Raw genomic sequence first — 16,877 nt, 5'->3', positions numbered from 1 at the left:
TGAAACCGATGTTAGCTGCTTTTAGAATAGGGACAGGTGCTAGGTATCATCAGCTGGAAATGAGTGTTCATATTCTGGTCACATACATATCTTCCACAGTGCATAACTTGATAGATTTTTTCCATGCACTCGTTTACCGACTTATAACTTTTAACGGTGATCTGTAAGTAGAAATTGATGAAAGCAGGCAGGGTTGCTTGTGTTCCTTCACAGTTTGGTGGTGCAATGTACCAAAACTACCTCTTCGGAGCTGGTTAAATTCTATTTTCTATTGTACTATATTACCTCTCTTATCTGAGATTCGTGTACAGGTGACCTATAGCAGTAGGGATAGCGTCTTACAGGCATCTGGTCAGGGATTATTGTATTATACTCCATGATGAAAAAAAAATTCTATTCCTTATTGATAACGCGGTTAGCTGCTTTTAAAATAGGGACAGGTGCTAAATGGTATCAGCTGGAAATATGTCTTCATTCTGGATGTGTCTAATTATGTCTCACTCACCACATGGCCAGATAAGGTTGTAAAATGTTAAAATTACATTTACTGGTGAATGTATTTTTCACCGTTGAAAGAAATGCAAAAGTGCAAAAAACATCAAAAACGCTACGTGCGAACATAGCCAAAGGTGTGGTGGAGCATTTTTGTTTTTGGCTATTTATTTTGCTTTATATACAAGTCATTACCCTGGAAAGAATGTTTCTTAACATTTTTTCCAGGAAAATCCATTTAAGCTTACTTTTTGTATGTTTTATTGTCAGTCCGTAAAAAAGTGGCGTAATGGGATTCAGAGATGCTTCCAGGGGTCTTCCCCATGCAATTCCCATGTCATTCCCATGTCATTTCAGCACTGTTTCCATCGATTTGACCAATTTTTAGGAATCCTCCAGACCTCCGAGAGGGAAGCCGCCGAAAAATGCTCGAGTTTCCCATTGACTTACATTGGGCTCGTTACTCGGGTCGAGCACCTGAGCATTACTATTTCCTCGACCCGAGTAAAGAGTACCCGAGCATTTTAAAGCTCGCTCATCACTAGCCGTCACCTGATCAGATTTCCTGGAGCAGCCGCTAGAAAGGAATTTATATGGCGATTGTTTATCAGACCGTGATTTCACTAAAATCCTTTGTGACTAGGGGAGAAGCCCGTGGCTTGTGAAAATGACACAAAATCGAATAGTTTATTTGTGATTAGGATATTGCAGTTACAAAAAACAATATATAACGCACATGACCTGAGGATGGACAACAGCACTTCTACAGGTGTCTGTCTCTCAAGAACTGTCTGCCATAGATCCTTCAGTCACAGTTTAAAAGTTAGAGATAGCAATTTATAGAATTCTTTGCTTTCAAATGTTATTTATTATACTTCCACTATGTTAGACCAAAGCTCCAACAACGTTTCGTGCCATATTATGCCCTTCTTCAGGATTCGTTTGGAATACATCATGTATGGAGTTAGTTTGGCTGCAAATATTCATGACATAAAAAAGCCCAAGTTAAAGTACCCAATTACTTTGATAGCTCCTTCAGCCAACATCTATCTCTCACATCTTCCCATTATGCATGTTATGCTTGGTTTGGCTATGAAAACATGTTTCAATTGGTGAAAGGGGAGTTAGCCACCTCTAGTAGTCGCTTATGAGTCCTTTGAGAACAGAAGGATCAGGTGTCGAAATTCTTCTTTTTGCCTGAGATTATCTCTCCAGACTCATCTATACACAGAAATACTCTGCTTGCCTATCTCGTAGAAAAACAAAAAGATTGGCCAAATCTTTCTCTCCTCGACATATCTGTCTGGGAAGCGTTGGGAGTCCCCCCATGTATATTAAGCCCCCCACACACATTATTCTAATGTCGGCCGCACCTGCTGATATCAATGGGTTTGACCGAGAAGCTAATATGTATGGGACGTCAGCCAACTGATCGTTGAGGGAGATGTCTATCAGACATGTCCGATTTTGAACTGTTCGATACGTACGTCGACAACACAGTACTCGGCCGAACGAGCGCTCAAGTGTATGGGAGAGATGGCCGAGATGGGTTGAAACTGTTGTCTTATCTTGCCGGTATCAGGAGGTCCGGCCGACTTTAGTCTAATGTGCATGGGGGTCTTTAGACGAGCCCCTACATGAAGCAGTACCCCATAGAGGGAGCCATTTCTCTAATGTGCCCCTGCATACATTCATTTCATGTTCTTTCTATATTACCAGACACATGTGAATACTCAATGAGAACTTCTCTGCCTGTAAATGCTCAGCATTTCCCTGACAAAAGGTAAGGCTGAACAGATGTCAATAATTAAAGCAAATTAATTAGTACCGGTCAGCCAGCCTGTGCCTTGAATTTTCCTTCTCATTACTTGAAAACCTGAGTCTCATTATATTAATTGTACTTTGTCTAATGAGCACCTTCACTGGGAATGGAAAATTGCCAAATGTCAAGAATCCTCAAGAAAAGTAGTTATCACAGCGGCTAAAGTTGAAGAAGACAAAACAATGAACATATTGCTGGGAATTAAGGTTAAGAGCTTTGAGGTGCGGGACCCCGGCAGATCAGACATTGATGCCCTATCCTACGGATGGGGCATCAATGTAAAAGTAGTGGAAAAAACTTCTTTAATTGTGATCTTTTATGGACAGATCATTACTCATTATCATTGTACAATTATTCTGATATATACAGTACAGACCAAAAGTTTGGACATACCTTCTCATTTAAAGATTTTTCTGTATTTTCATGACTATGAAAATTGTACATTCACACTGAAGGCATCAAAACTATGAATTAACACATGTGGAATTATATACTTAACAAAAAAGTGTGAAACAACTGAAAATATGTCTTATATTCTAGGTTCTTCAAAGTAGCCACCTTTTGCTTTGATGACTGCTTTGCACACTCTTGGCATTCTCTTGATGAGCTTCAAGAGGTAGTCACCGGAAATGGTCTTCACTTCACAGGTGTGCCCTGTCAGGTTTAATAAGTGGGATTTCTTACCTTATAAATGGGGTTGGGACCATCAGTTGTGTTGTGCAGAAGTCAGGTGGATACACAGCTGATAGTCCTACTGAATAGACTGTTAGAATTTGTATTATGGCAAGAAAAAAGCAGCTAAGTAAAGAAAAACGAGTGGCCATCATTACTTTAAGAAATGAAGGTCAGTCAGTCCGAAAAATTTGGAAAACTTTGAAAGCGTCCCCAAGTGCAGTTGCAAAAACCATCAAGCGCTACAAAGAAACTGGCTCACATGAGGACCGCCCCAGGAAAGGAAGACCAAGAGTCACCTCTGCTTCTGAGGATAAATTTATCCGAGTCACCAGCCTCAGAAATCGCAGGTTAACAGCAGCTCTGATTAGAGACCAGGTCAATGCCACACAGAGTTCTAGCAGCAGACACATCTCTTCAACAACTGTTAAGAGGAGACTTTGTGCAGCAGGCCTTCATGGTAAAATAGCTGCTAGGAAACCACTGCTAAGGACAGGCAACAAGCAGAAGAGACTTGTTTGGGCTAAAGAACACAAGGAATGGACATTAGACCAGTGGAAATCTGTGCTTTGGTCTGATGAGTCCAAATTTGAGATATTTGGTTCCAACCACCGTGTCTTTGTGCAACGCAGAAAAGATGAACGGATGGACTCTACATGCCTGGTTCCCACCGTGAAGCATGGAGAAGGAGGTGTGATGGTGTGGGGGTCCTTTGCTGGTGACACTGTTGGGGATTTATTAAAAATTGAAGGCATACTGAACCATCATGACTACCCCAGCATCTTGCAGTGGCATGCTATTCCATCCGGTTTGCGTTTAGTTGGACCATCATTTATATTTCAATAGGACAATGACCCCAAACACACCTCCAGGCTGTGTAAGGGCTATTTGACCAAGAAGGACAGTGATGGGGTGCTACGCCAGATGACCTGGCCTCCACAGTCACCATGTTAGAACCCTCCTGTTAGTTTTTTCTATCTTGTGTTTTCCGGTCACGTGACCATCTGCCTATATATTCCAGCTCCGCCCTTCTGGCTTTGCTGGACTTCAGTGTTGTTTGACTGTTTTGCTAGCCTGGTGCTTCGGTGCCTATCTCTGTCAGTTTGCTTGGTCCTCTTGGACCTCTAGTACTTTTTGTCAGTTTGTCTTTTGTGTTCTACAACAATTTCTGTTTAGGAGGTGTCCCATTTTTGTCCCAGTCCTTAGTTCTTTTAGGGACCCCTCCCTTATATCTTTTGGTGTTCGTTCAGACTAGCCGAGGACGAAGGCGGGTCTGTTCACTAGGAACAGGCAGCCTGCTACATCGTAGGGATTCAGCTTAGTCTTACTGTAGGGACAGCTTTCCCCTATCTTGCCTTAGTTCTTGTTGCAGATCATAACACACCAGACCTGAACCCAATCGAGATGGTTTGGGGTGAGCTGGACCGCAGAGTGAAGGCAAAAGGGCCAACAAGTGCTAAGCATCTCTGGGAACTCCTTCAAGATTGTTGGAAGACCATTTCCGGTGACTACCTCTTGAAGCTCATCAAGAGAATGCCAAGAGTGTGCAAAGCAGTCATCAAAGCAAAAGGTGGCTACTTTGAAGAACCTAGAATATAAGACATATTTTCAGTTGTTTCACACTTTTTTGTTAAGTATATAATTCCACATGTGTTAATTCATAGTTTTGATGCCTTCAGTGTGAATGTACAATTTTCAAAGTCATGAAAATACAGAAAAATCTTTAAATGAGAAGGTGTGTGCAAACTTTTGGTCTGTACTGTATATATATATGTGTGTATGTATACACATACACACACACACACATACTGTGGTAGATTGACTCACTCAGCTGTTCCCAGAGGTAGACAAAGGAACACTTCGGTCAAAGTGCGTGGCAGGTTTATTACTTCATAAACCAGAAAACAAAATAAACATGTCCTTTCCGGCATAACGGCAAAACAAAAGACAACATACAGCATGGTAGCACGCTCCATATTACATGCGAGATTCACCCACTAGGGATACTCTATGCTTCAGCTCTCACTGGAGTTCCACACTGGAGACTTCCACACACACAACAGAAAAAAAAACCTAAATGGCTGGACATTTAACTTGCCCAACCACACCCTTGAGGTGGAGGTATGGTGAGTAGGCATCCCGCCCATCTCTTACAACTACTCACAAAAAACCCAACTCAGACATGCCCGATTAACCCTTCAGCACATAACATGCTGAAGAGAAACTTCTGGATTTCACATCACGGAAGATAGCAACCTTCGTGACACATACAGTATCTCCCCTTACATACAGTGACCTTGTCATTATACACATACATACACTGTGGGGAAAATAAGCATTTGATACACTGCTAATTTTGAAAATTTTCCCACCTACAAAGAATGGAGAGGTCTGTAATTTTTTTCGTAGGTACACTTCAAATGTGAAAGACAGAATCTAAACAAAATCCAGAAAATCACATTATATGATTTTTACATAATGAATTTGTATTTTATTGCATGAAATAACGTTTCCTGTAGTTCTTGACCAAGTGTGCACACACTGCAGCAGGGATTTTGGCCCACTCCTCCATATAGATCTTCTCCAAATCTTTCAGGTTTCAGGGCTGTCGCTGGGCAACAATGAGTTTTAGCTCCCTCCAAACATTTTCTATTGGGTTCAGGTCTGGAGACTGGCTAGGCCACTCCAGAACCTTGAAATGCTTCTTACGGAGCCACTCCTTAGTTGCCCTGACTGTGTGTTTCGGATCATTGTCATGCTAGAAGACCTAGCCACGACCCATCTTCAATACCCTTATTGAGGGAAGGAGGTTGTTGGCCAAAATCTCGCGATACATAACCTCAACCATCCTCCCTTCAATATGGTGAAGTCATCCAGTCCCCTTTGCAGAAAAGCAACCTGTAACGTCCCTGGCGGCGTGCTTGCATGGCTTACCATCTCCCACCATGCAAGACCGCAATCTTACCTATCAGGCCAGGTTGCACACTTTGCTCCAGTACCTGCTGTTTGTATGTCTCTTGTCTGCTTGGCTTAGGGCGGCGGCGCTGTTGCTTCCTGATTCTTAAAGCTACAGTGTGTGCAGTCCTAATGCATCCCCAGCCTATTGCTGTGAGTCAATGGATACTTAAACCCCCTCCACCCAGTAGGAGGTGCCTGAGCAACACTTTCTTACAGTGTGTTCTGTGCAACTGTGAGTTGCCAGGTCCTGTCCTGAATCTTGTCTGTTCCCGCCACCCAGGGGGCTGAGTACCCAGGGCCGTTACCTGTATCTCTGACTTATAGTCTGTTTCCGCCTCCCTGGGGGCTGAGTTCCCAGGCTCGTTCCTGTATCTTTTTCCCGGTTCAGTCCCTGTCTGAACAGTGTCCTACCTCGTTTCCTGTTTGTCTCTATGTCCGAACCTTCCCTTTTCCTGCAGTGTCTGAACCTGCACCTAACTCCAACTCGTTGTCTCTGTACTTCTGTTTGTGAGTTTTGTGTACACTCGCTACTTCATTGTAAGTACCTTGTGTTTATCTGGTTCTGCTTGTTCACCGCATCTGCGGTTTTGCCTTGCTCTGCTTGTTCACCGCACCTGCGGTTTTGCTCTGCTCTGGTTGTTCACCGCACCGGCGGTTTAGCTCTGCTCTGCTTGTTCACAGCACCTGCGGTTTTGCTCTGCTCTGCTTGTTCGCCGCACCTGCGGTTTTGCTCTGCTTGTTCACCGCACCTGCGGTTTTGCTCTGCGCTGCTTCTTCACCGCACCTGCGGTTTTGCTCTGCTTGTTCACCGCACCTGCGGTTTTGCTCTGCTCTGCTTGTTTACCACACCTGCGGGTTTTGCTCTTCTCAGCTTGTCTACCGCATCTGCGGGTTTTGCTCTGCTCTGCTTGTCTACCGCATCTGCGGGTTTTGCTCTGCTCTACTTTATCTACCGCATCTGCGGTTTTACTCTGCTCTGCCTGTTTACCGCACCTGCGGGTTTTGCTCTGCTCTGCTTGTCTACCGCATTTGCGGGTTTTGCTCTGCTCTGCTTGTCTACCGCATCTGCGGGTATTGCTCTGCTCAGCTTGTCTACTGCACCTGCGGTTCCGTTCCTGTGTTCCAGTCTGTACTGGTCCCTATTCTGCCTGCGTTCCTACCTGCCAGTACCCGCCTGTCTGCATGCCAGCCGTGCCTGCCAGTGCCCATCAATCTGCATGCTAGCCGTGCCTGGCAATGCCCACCTGTCTGCATAACAGCCGTGCCTGCCAATACCCACCTGTCTGCATACCAGACTTGCCTGCCAGTATCCACCTGTCTGTATGCCAGCCTAACCTGCCTGTTCCTGCATTCCCCGGTGTGGGTCAACAGCTGTGATCGGGGTCTGACCTTGAGTAGCACCTGGTCCCTCTGCTCGGTTCCTCCCTGGTTCACGGAGTCGACTGAGCCACCGTGTGACCTTGGTCGGACTGAGTTGATACTTAGTTACGCCCCTCCAGGCACTCCTCGGCTCATGGTACAGTGGGATGACTAATCATGCTCACGCCAGTCAGTCCGGGCGTGTGCGTAACAGAACCCCAAAGCATGATACTTCCCCCACCATGCTTCACAGTTAGGACGGTATCCTTGGGGTTGTACTCATACTTCTTCTTCCTCCAAACATGGCGAGTGGAGTGAATACCAAAATGTTCTATTTTTGTCTCATCTGACTACATGACCATCTCCCATGCCTCCTCTGGATCATCCAGATGGTCATTGGCGAACTTCAAACGGACCTGGACATGTGCTGGCGTGAGCAGGGGGACCTTGCATGCCCTGCAGGATTGTAATCCATGACGGTGTAGTGTGTTACTAACGGTAATGTTTGAGACTGTGGTCCCAGATCTCTTCAGGTCATTGGCCAGATCCTCCCATGCAGTTCTGGGCTGATTCCTGAACTTTCTCAGAATCATCCTTACCCCACGAGGCAAAATCTTGCATGGAGCCACAGACCGAGGTAGATTGACAGTCATCTTGTGTTTCTTCCATTTTCTAATAATTGTACCAACAGTTGTTGCCGTCTCAACAGGCTGCTTGCCTATTGTGCTGTAGCCCATCCCAGCCTTGTGAAGGTCTACAATTTTGTCCCTGGTGTTCTTAAACAGCTCTTTGGTCTTGGACATGGTGGAGAGGTTGAAGTGTGATTGAATGAGTGTGTGGACAGGTGGTTTTTATTTTTAGATTCTATCTCTCACAGTTGCAGTGTACCTACGATAAAAATTACAGACCTCTCCATTCTTTGTAGGTGGGAAAACTTGCAAAATTGGCAGTGTATCAAATACTTATTCTCCCCACTGTATACACATATATATATATATGTAGCAAAATTATTTAACTTCAGTTCTGGATTCACAGCCACACAGCTCAGTACAGTTGAATTATGTCCTCCAATGCTACTGCTTCTGTCTAGGCGTTACAGAGAAGAGCAACAATCCAATTCTCTGTGCGCAGTGTATGGGAGACATCATAGCAGTTAGTCTCTACCCAGTAACTCAGAGAGAACTGGAAATCATAGAATGAGCAAGCAGAAAAGAAAATTGGTGAAAAATACAGGATACAAGCCATATACAGACCAGAGATGACAGAATATTATGTAAATGACATGTACACTTTAAAAGATGTCAGTTTCTAGTCATTTCAATTTATCTGTTACTTGTTCCTAAGTTATTACAAAAGGGTCTAATTTTTCCATATACAATCCCAAAACGACCCAGTGATTAAAGGTTTTTTTTTGGTTTAGAGAACCCATTTTCAAGTACCATATTTTTAGCCACTAATAGAAAAATGTCCTAATTTGGGACCTTCAAGTAACCAAATAAAAAAAAAACTGTTACAAAGACCACCACATCTCACTCTGGAGGACCAGGTCCATCCACAGGCAACCTATTGATTTCAATGGGGAAAATGTAATGCCTCATTTCCCCTGTGGTGGCGCTGCAAAAGAAATTAAAAATGCCCGTGTTAGTTTCTGCCTGGATTTTATCTGTTGGGGTCCCAGAATGACAATGGACTCATGAGAATTGTGGCTTCTATTATAATTATTCCCTATACTCGTGTTCAGAGGCCACGTTACATTCTGATGTCTTCATTGAAAACTCTGGGATTTACTGAACATGGATTATGTTTTTAATCTATTACAGTCAGCAGCGCACGTAACAGATTGACAGTCCCCAGTCGTTCTCTCTGCTGGTTTGTTTCCAATCTAGGTGCACTTTTGCAGTCGGAAGATGACATTCTGGACGGAAACATCGCTGGAATCACTTAAGACGCTTCCTAGCATATGCCTCATCTTTTCCTGTAACCTTTTAATTACAGAAGGAAAATCATTTTCTCTCTTAATTGTGATTTCTAAATTAATCCCTGTGTTTCTGAAATTACAGGCTTCTTTAAAAAAACACAATCACATTAATAATAGAAAATGTTCTTCTGCTCAGTGGGAAGCAATTTAGCAATATTTGCCTGAAGACCCATCAACATACATTACCCAGGAACATTTATCTTCCAGTCACTTCTGTTAAAGAGGAGAGAACGGTAATCTCGCTGTGAAATCTAGTAAAATCCCAGGCATTCAGCAGATTAGATTTAGTGAGTGTCATTATAGGAGCGGTACGGAAGTAGGAATTCTGTTTGCTAATGAAATGTTTTCGATTACAGGCTGATTTGGTCGCCCTCCGTTTATTGCTAGCCCGGGCACCTGGGCATCATGAAGCCATAATACAAATTGTATCTTTGTGGGACTATTTGTAAACAGATCTATAATAAATCCAGGAGAAAAAGAATTGGTCTGTTCCATTAATATTTATTTCCGATTGCTTATATCGCTCCAAAATATTCCGTAGCGTTGCACAAAGATGGTCGCTGTTCATGTCTGACAATCTCAAATACAGACTGCTGCCAATCTTAGGTGAAGCCGTGAACTAGAGGTGGGCGAGTATACTGAAATTGGAATTTGGCAGAATTGCTCAAATTTCAACTGGAATTTTGATTTGTATCAACTTTATTTTATGTGTATCAAATTTGTCATTTAAAAGGGGTGTATATATAAATTTTATATATATATATATATATATATATATATATATATATATATATATATATATATAAATATATATATATATATATATAAATATATATATATATATAAATATATATATAAATATATATATATATATATATATATATATATATATATATATATATATATATATATATATATATATATATATATATATATATATATAAAATATCCACTTCTCTCCGACCCGTAGAAAAGTAACTGGAGCTGGAGGTGGGACAGCTGAGGTCTCGGGAGAGAGGAGGATTATTATTTTTTTACTTCTGTCCAGCTGTAAAAAAAATCAAGCAAAATGGCAGCTGCATTTAAGATAATCGCAAAAAAATTGGATTCTGGCTAATATAAATTTTTGGTGAAATTTGAAGCAAATTTAATTAGCTTTCAATCAATTTGCTCATCTCTACATTTAACGGAAATCGCTCACCATCTGAGAGTAGTATGATGTAGGGGCAGAGACCCTGATTCCAGCGATGCATCACTTACAGGGCTGCTTACTGAAGTTTTCATAAAATTTTTGGAGTTATCTGTTGCAAATTTTCCAGTTCTCTGTATGCTGAGCTCTATATAACCTCACCCACACCCCTGATTGGCAGCTTTCTGTGTACACTGTGCATAGGCAGGAAGCTGCCAATCAGTGGTGGGGTTATACAGGGAAACCCACCAAACACAGGAAACATGCAAACTCTATGACAAAGTTGCCTCTGGTCATATTACTACTCTGTGTTATTGAGATATTGTCTCCTAGAATTATTATTTCTAAGGAAGAATACAGAGCCCCATGGGAAAAAATAGTGGGAAACTGAATGCCCTCACCCCTTATTACAGAAGCCAAAGGAGACACAATGAGGTGGCACAGTAAATGCCCTCAGCTCCATAACACAGAACTGTACTGGCCACGGACTCTTAACATTAAAAGCAACCCCTGCCCAAACGTACCACAGTAGGACAAGCCGCCAGTATCAGATGAGTAGGGTCTAATTTTTGGCACCTTCGCTGATTAGCTATTTGAAGTGACCATGGCAGTGCCTGGTACAGTGGAAATTACTGGTATAGTGGCAGTAGCTGGTACAGCAGCTGGTACAATGGCTGTGCTTGGCACAGCGGCAGTGGCTGGCAGAGTGGCTTTGGCTGGTACAGCGGCAGTGGCTGGGACACTGGCTTTGGCTGATACAGTAGAGGTGGCCGGCACAGCAGCAGTAGCGGGTACAGTGGCTTTGGCTCGTACAGTGGCAGTGGCTGGCACAGTGGCTTTGGCTGATACAGTGGCAGTGGCTGGCACAGCAGCAGTAGCGGGTACAGTGGCTTTGGCTGGTACAGTGGCAGTGGCTGGTACAGTGGCAGTAGCAGGTACAGTGGCAGTGGCTGGTACAGCAGGAGTGGCTGGCACAGCAGTAGCGAGTACAGTGGCTTGGCTGGTACAGTGGTAGTGGCTGGTACAGCGGCAGTAGCAGGTACAGTGGCTTTGGCTGGTACAGCAGCAGTGGCTAGCACAGTGGCAGGCACAGTGGCAGTAGCGGGTACAGTGGCTTTGGATGGTACAGTGGCAGGTATAGCGGCAGTAGCGGGTACAGTGGCTTTGGCTGGTACAGTGGCAGTGGCTGGCACAGCGGCAGTAGTGAGTACAGTGGCTTTTTCTGGTACAGCGGCAGTGGCTGGTACAGTGACAGAGGCTGGTACAGTGGCTTTGGCTAATACAGCGGCAGTAGCGGGTATAGTGGCTTTGGCTGGTCCGGCAGCAGTGGCTGGTACAGTGGCAGAGGCTGGCTCATCGGCAGTAGTGGGTACAGTTGCTTTGGCCGGTACAGTGGCAGTGGCTGGTACTGCAGTGACCTGTAACTCTCTGCAATACCTGACACAGCCACTAGCAAATCACATAATTCAGCCTACTATAAATGATATTACTTTTTAGAACTATAATCTGTTAGTAAGACATACCTTTTTCGATTTTGCGATGAAAGTTAATGGCATCTACTGAGGCTGTAACGATATTTGTTTTACAGTGTCGAGCTGCAACAATCCCGGCCACTTCATCCATTAATTTCATTGTAACACCTAAAAAGGAAGGAAAATCAAACCATAAAAATAATGTAACCTTGTAGATGCAAAATAAAATGGAACACAAAATGTGCAATATATAAGGGGCAAAGTATTATATTAATTCAAAAAATACCTAAGAGAGAAACATTCTGCATACAGACTCTGCCCTTTTAGACTCGGCCCCTTTAGACTCTACAAACTCTGCCTTTTAGACTCGGCCCCTTTAGACCCTGCCCCTTTAGACTCTACAGACTCTGCCCTTTTAGACTCGGCCCCTTTAGACCCTGCCCCTTTAGACTCTACAGACTCTGCCCTTTTAGACTCGGCCCCTTTAGACCCTGCCCCTTTAGATTCTACAGACTCTGCCCTCTTAGACTCGGCTCCTTTAGACCCTGCCCATTTAGACTCTACAGACTCTGCCCTTTTAGACTCGGCCCCTTTAGACCCTGCCCCTTTAGATTCTACAGACTCTGCCCTTTTAGACTCGGCTCCTTTAGACCCTGCCCCTTTAGACTCTGCCCTAGGTATAGCACAGTCTATCAGTGTAATGACTTGAACAATGGCTGCTTCTTTCAAAAACAGCACCACACCGGTCAACAGGTAGTTTGTGCAAAAAAAAAAAAATTGGAAGCCAAACTTTAGATTATTCAAAATTTTTGGGAAGATAGTGGTTTCTTCAGATGCAGGTGTAAGGCACAGGAGAGGAGGCTGACTGTTCTGCACAGCAGCACTCGTGACACAGGCAGTGGGCAATCTACAACCTGTTGTAATTGGGGCCATATAATTGGCTGACAACAGCCTTACATAATAAATTACTACATCAGAATGCACAGGTCCGGGACACTACGTGGTTGCCATCCAATACATTGCTGGATTTTTGCATTAGAATGGCACAGGCACACAATGCCATATATTGTATCCCTCAAAAAAATCACAAGAGGTAGAAATGCAATCGGAAATAATCCCAGGTAAAAATTCACATGGGAAAATAGGATTTCAACCAGAATGTCCCTTTAATGGCACAAAAAAAGTGGATGTCCGGGATGTTCTGTTTTTCACATTCTGGACAACTCCTTTAAGTATTACGTACATCTTTGCAGTAGAAAAAGTGCATAATTAAATTAGCTCTGGGGCTAAAACAACACCTGATATTCCAATTAAAAGTTAATTGGTAACGACTAAATGTCAGTAATTCAGCGAGTTCTGTCGCTGAGCTGATCTGACTCCAAGGAGAATATGGGCAGATTGTATGTGACAGTGTGCGGATCCATGTCACACCTCGGGTAATCGCAGGTAGTGTGCAAATATAGTCCTACTAACAAAAAACACCTTCGCAAATCGCATCAAAATGCCATGAATATTAACCCCTTCCCACGCCAGAATTAGAAATCACGTCTTCTCCAGTATGGCGCAGATTATCATAGGAGATGGAAAGAACGCATGATTATTTAATGAAGTCCACATCATTCAGATGGATCTGTGGATGATATTTACATATGAAGCAAGGAAAGCCCCCACGGGTCTTTGAAAGAATTCGATGAACTAAATAAAATCTCAAATTAAACTTCATTTAATCTGGAATCTGATCATTTAGAAAGTATATAAGCTTTTTTTTTCCTTTGAGAGGTCCATAGTTCTACAAGAGATATCGAAATACATTATACAATGAAATTCTATAGCGGTGTCGGATTGTCAAATATTCTGGATCAATAGTGATAGAAACTTCTCTAAAACTTCTTTGTAAGTGGAGAGAATCTACAAGTCCAACATAATACACTAAATGTGCCCCATAACAGTCCTATGCCAATGTGCCCCCAAAACTGTAGTATTTTCTGTTAAGTGCCAGTCACAGTGACCCTAAAGAATTTACAGATGTCCCCCCTGTTATGCATCAATAATGTGATCCCTACACAACTGTCCTCTTTCCATCCTTTGCTCCCGATTTTGTCTTCTGGTCATTTAAAGGCAATCTGTCACCAGGTTTTAACTACTCCAACTAAGAGAAGCATAATATAGGGGCAGAAACCCTGATTCCAGCGATGTGTCACATACTAGGCTGTGTTTTGCAGTTTTGATGAAATCCCTGTTTTATTTGCTGTAGATCTATCAGCTCTAAGAATGCTGCGCTCTGTATAACCCCGCCCTCACCACTGATTGGAAGCTTTTTGTCTACACTCTGCATGAGCAGAAAGCTTCCAATCAGTGGTGAGGGGCGTGGCTGTACTACCTAGCAACAGGTTTACTAGTCCTCTACTGTTAAATTTCCTGCTGATAAAACTGTGATTTTATAAAAACTACAGCAAGCAGTCCACTGAGTGACACATTGCTGGAATCAGGGTCTCTGTCTCTACATTATGCTGCTGTCAGATTAGGTGGTAAAAATATGGTTACAGATTCCCTTTAATGGTATTTTACTGAATTCACATTTCATTTTTCTCATCTCTTTTGTTTTTTTTTAGCAGCCACAAGGGCTAAGTTTGCACATACTATTTTGTGGACCGAAGATGCCATTCTGGGAACAATTTTGCCCAATTATTTAACAAAATGAAAAAAGTCTTATAGCAGAGTCTTATCCTGTCCTATATATAGTATTTGATGCCTCCATGCTCATATAATGGGGACATTTATTAAATCTGGTGCAAATAAAAAAAAAATGGAACTGTTGCTCAGAACAACTAATCAGGTTCTAATTCTTATTTTTAGAGATTTTTAAGCTTTGAACAATCCCTACTTGTGAGAAAGGGATTAGCCTATTGTCAAGTGACCAAAGCAGCTCAAAGATCAGCTGTAATTTGTGCAGAAACCTGGTGGTAAGAGTTAGATTTTCCTACAGCGCCACCACAGGGCAAGCTGAGGATTACACAATGTCCATTCTTGTCAATGAGTTGTGTAATGCAGGACATGACAGGTCCTGAATGGAGACACTCTTTGTAGAACATTTTTAGTACGCCCAAGTGATGAAGATCCTGCTAAAAAAGGGCCACCTCTATATGAAAATTACTTTTCTGAACTAACATTTTAGAAGAAGAATGGTGACTGGTTACTATAGGAATCCCCTCCACTTTAAAAAAAAATCCCCTCTATTATATGTAAAAGACCTCACCGCACTTTTAGTCCATAATTACTAAGCATAGGATAACTGTGTGGGGTCCAAAAAATGTGGCCGGCCACCCCCTCCATATCGTGCTCAGCCTTTGCTTTCAAATATATATTTTTAATGTCTTTTCCGGAGAAGCTGTAGAGTTCAATGTAAAGGGAACCATCCCAGGAATGCGAGCATGGAATTTAATAAAATATTTAACCCCATGTCATTTGCAGAATGTTAAAATCCGGTTTTGGCCTCCAAGTTTATACCGGTAATAAATCTATAGTTTCTAAGCAGAGTGACTGAGTCAATGGCCAAGAAGATTTTTTCCATTCAGGCTCCAGTTTAGAAACTTTCCACCTAATATTCAACTTTTTAAGATTCTATGTATCATCTGCTGGGTAAAAACCAGAAAGGTCCATTTTTTTTTACTCCATTTCCATAACTTTTACTGGCCCTCATTAAGGCTACCACCTTCATGGGAACTCATTGAAGGGAATCTGTCAGCTTGATGTCATCCCCCATCCCAAATTATTTACACGTGAATCTCGCTCTTGCAAAGACAAGTCTATCCACTACCTTTATCTACAAAGTCAATTCCTTCATTACTAAGAATCAATATGCAAATGAGGCTGAAGTGCTTTGTGGGTGTTTCCTGAGCCTTTGCCTCCCCGTTTCTATTCCCCGCCTAGCACCGCCTTCCCCAGTCAATCAGCCAAGATGGAGAAAGCGGCACTCAGCGGGTAATCTAGCCAGGAACTCAGAGGCTTGGGAAGTGCTTCGTCACATCCAAAAGCACTTAAGCCTCATTTGCAAATTGATTCAACTGATGATCTCTCAGTAATAGAAGAATGGACTTTCTTGGTAAAGGTAAGTATAGACCAAAGCTAGATGTGCATATAAACAATTATGAGTGTGTGTGTGGGGGGGGGGGGGGTGAAATCAAGTTGAAAGATTCCCTTTAAACAGTGTTTTTATGACTTTTAAACTTTTTCCATATTGAAGGGATAATTATAAAAAATAAAGAAGTATTATTACTCCAGTCCTCCATTTAGCTCAGCTCAGCCCAGAAGTTATAACATCCTGTCCATGCAGTCACCTGACCACTAAGGTCCCCGATTGGCTGCAGAGTCAAGTGACGGACAGATGGGACATTATCATTTCCGTTCCTGACAGATCACTGGAGAAGGGGGAAGACTGGAATGATAATTAACATTTCTTTATTTTATCCCTTCTCTGGAAAACACCTTTAGGAGCAGTGAGTGACTACAAAAAGGGTCTCTAGCTCTGAGGACTCCACTCAACGGTGCATTACACAGATAGCCAATTGATTTCAATGGATCGGTGTAATTCTTAGTTTCTCCAGTGGTGTCGCTGCAGGGAAACTTAACAACTGGGCAAATTCTACAGATGACTGTTGGAAGTCTTAAAAGAAAATGCCAAAAATATCACGGTATAGACTATGCTCAGGGACTCTTCTAACAAAGGGTAAGCTTTCTTTAAATGATGATTACATTTTGATCAATAAGCAACACTGCACCTTTAATTATAATCTATGGGGTCATTCGGAATAGAATTTCATGCTACAGCACACCGAAAACAGTGCACATTTCTCAAATAGGTGCCAATACTATTGCAAATTTAAGGACCACTTGAGATGTCATATATTGGTTGGCAGGAAAAACGCCATATTGTTG

General features: G+C 42.6%; 1 protein-coding gene across 6 annotated transcripts in view; it reads right to left on the bottom strand.

Annotated features, from left to right (window-relative positions):
• Positions 1 to 16,877, bottom strand: part of ACOT7 (acyl-CoA thioesterase 7) — a 245,979-nt gene that overhangs the window by 40,360 nt on the left and 188,742 nt on the right. For all 6 annotated transcript variants that reach the window (XM_073656691.1, XM_073656692.1, XM_073656694.1 and 3 more), the window contains one exon: positions 11,994 to 12,110. In XM_073656691.1, the coding sequence (XP_073512792.1) occupies positions 11,994 to 12,110 (117 nt within the window). The remainder of the gene's footprint in view (positions 1 to 11,993; positions 12,111 to 16,877) is intronic.

Source organism: Phyllobates terribilis, unplaced genomic scaffold, assembly GCF_046119375.1.
Source record: "Phyllobates terribilis strain yellow unplaced genomic scaffold, ASM4611937v1 Scaffold_12__6_contigs__length_324123572, whole genome shotgun sequence".
In the NCBI taxonomy this organism is placed as follows: domain Eukaryota; kingdom Metazoa; phylum Chordata; class Amphibia; order Anura; family Dendrobatidae; genus Phyllobates; species Phyllobates terribilis.
The sequence above is the reverse complement of the archived record's forward strand: the minus strand, read 5'-3'. Positions and strand labels throughout refer to the sequence as shown.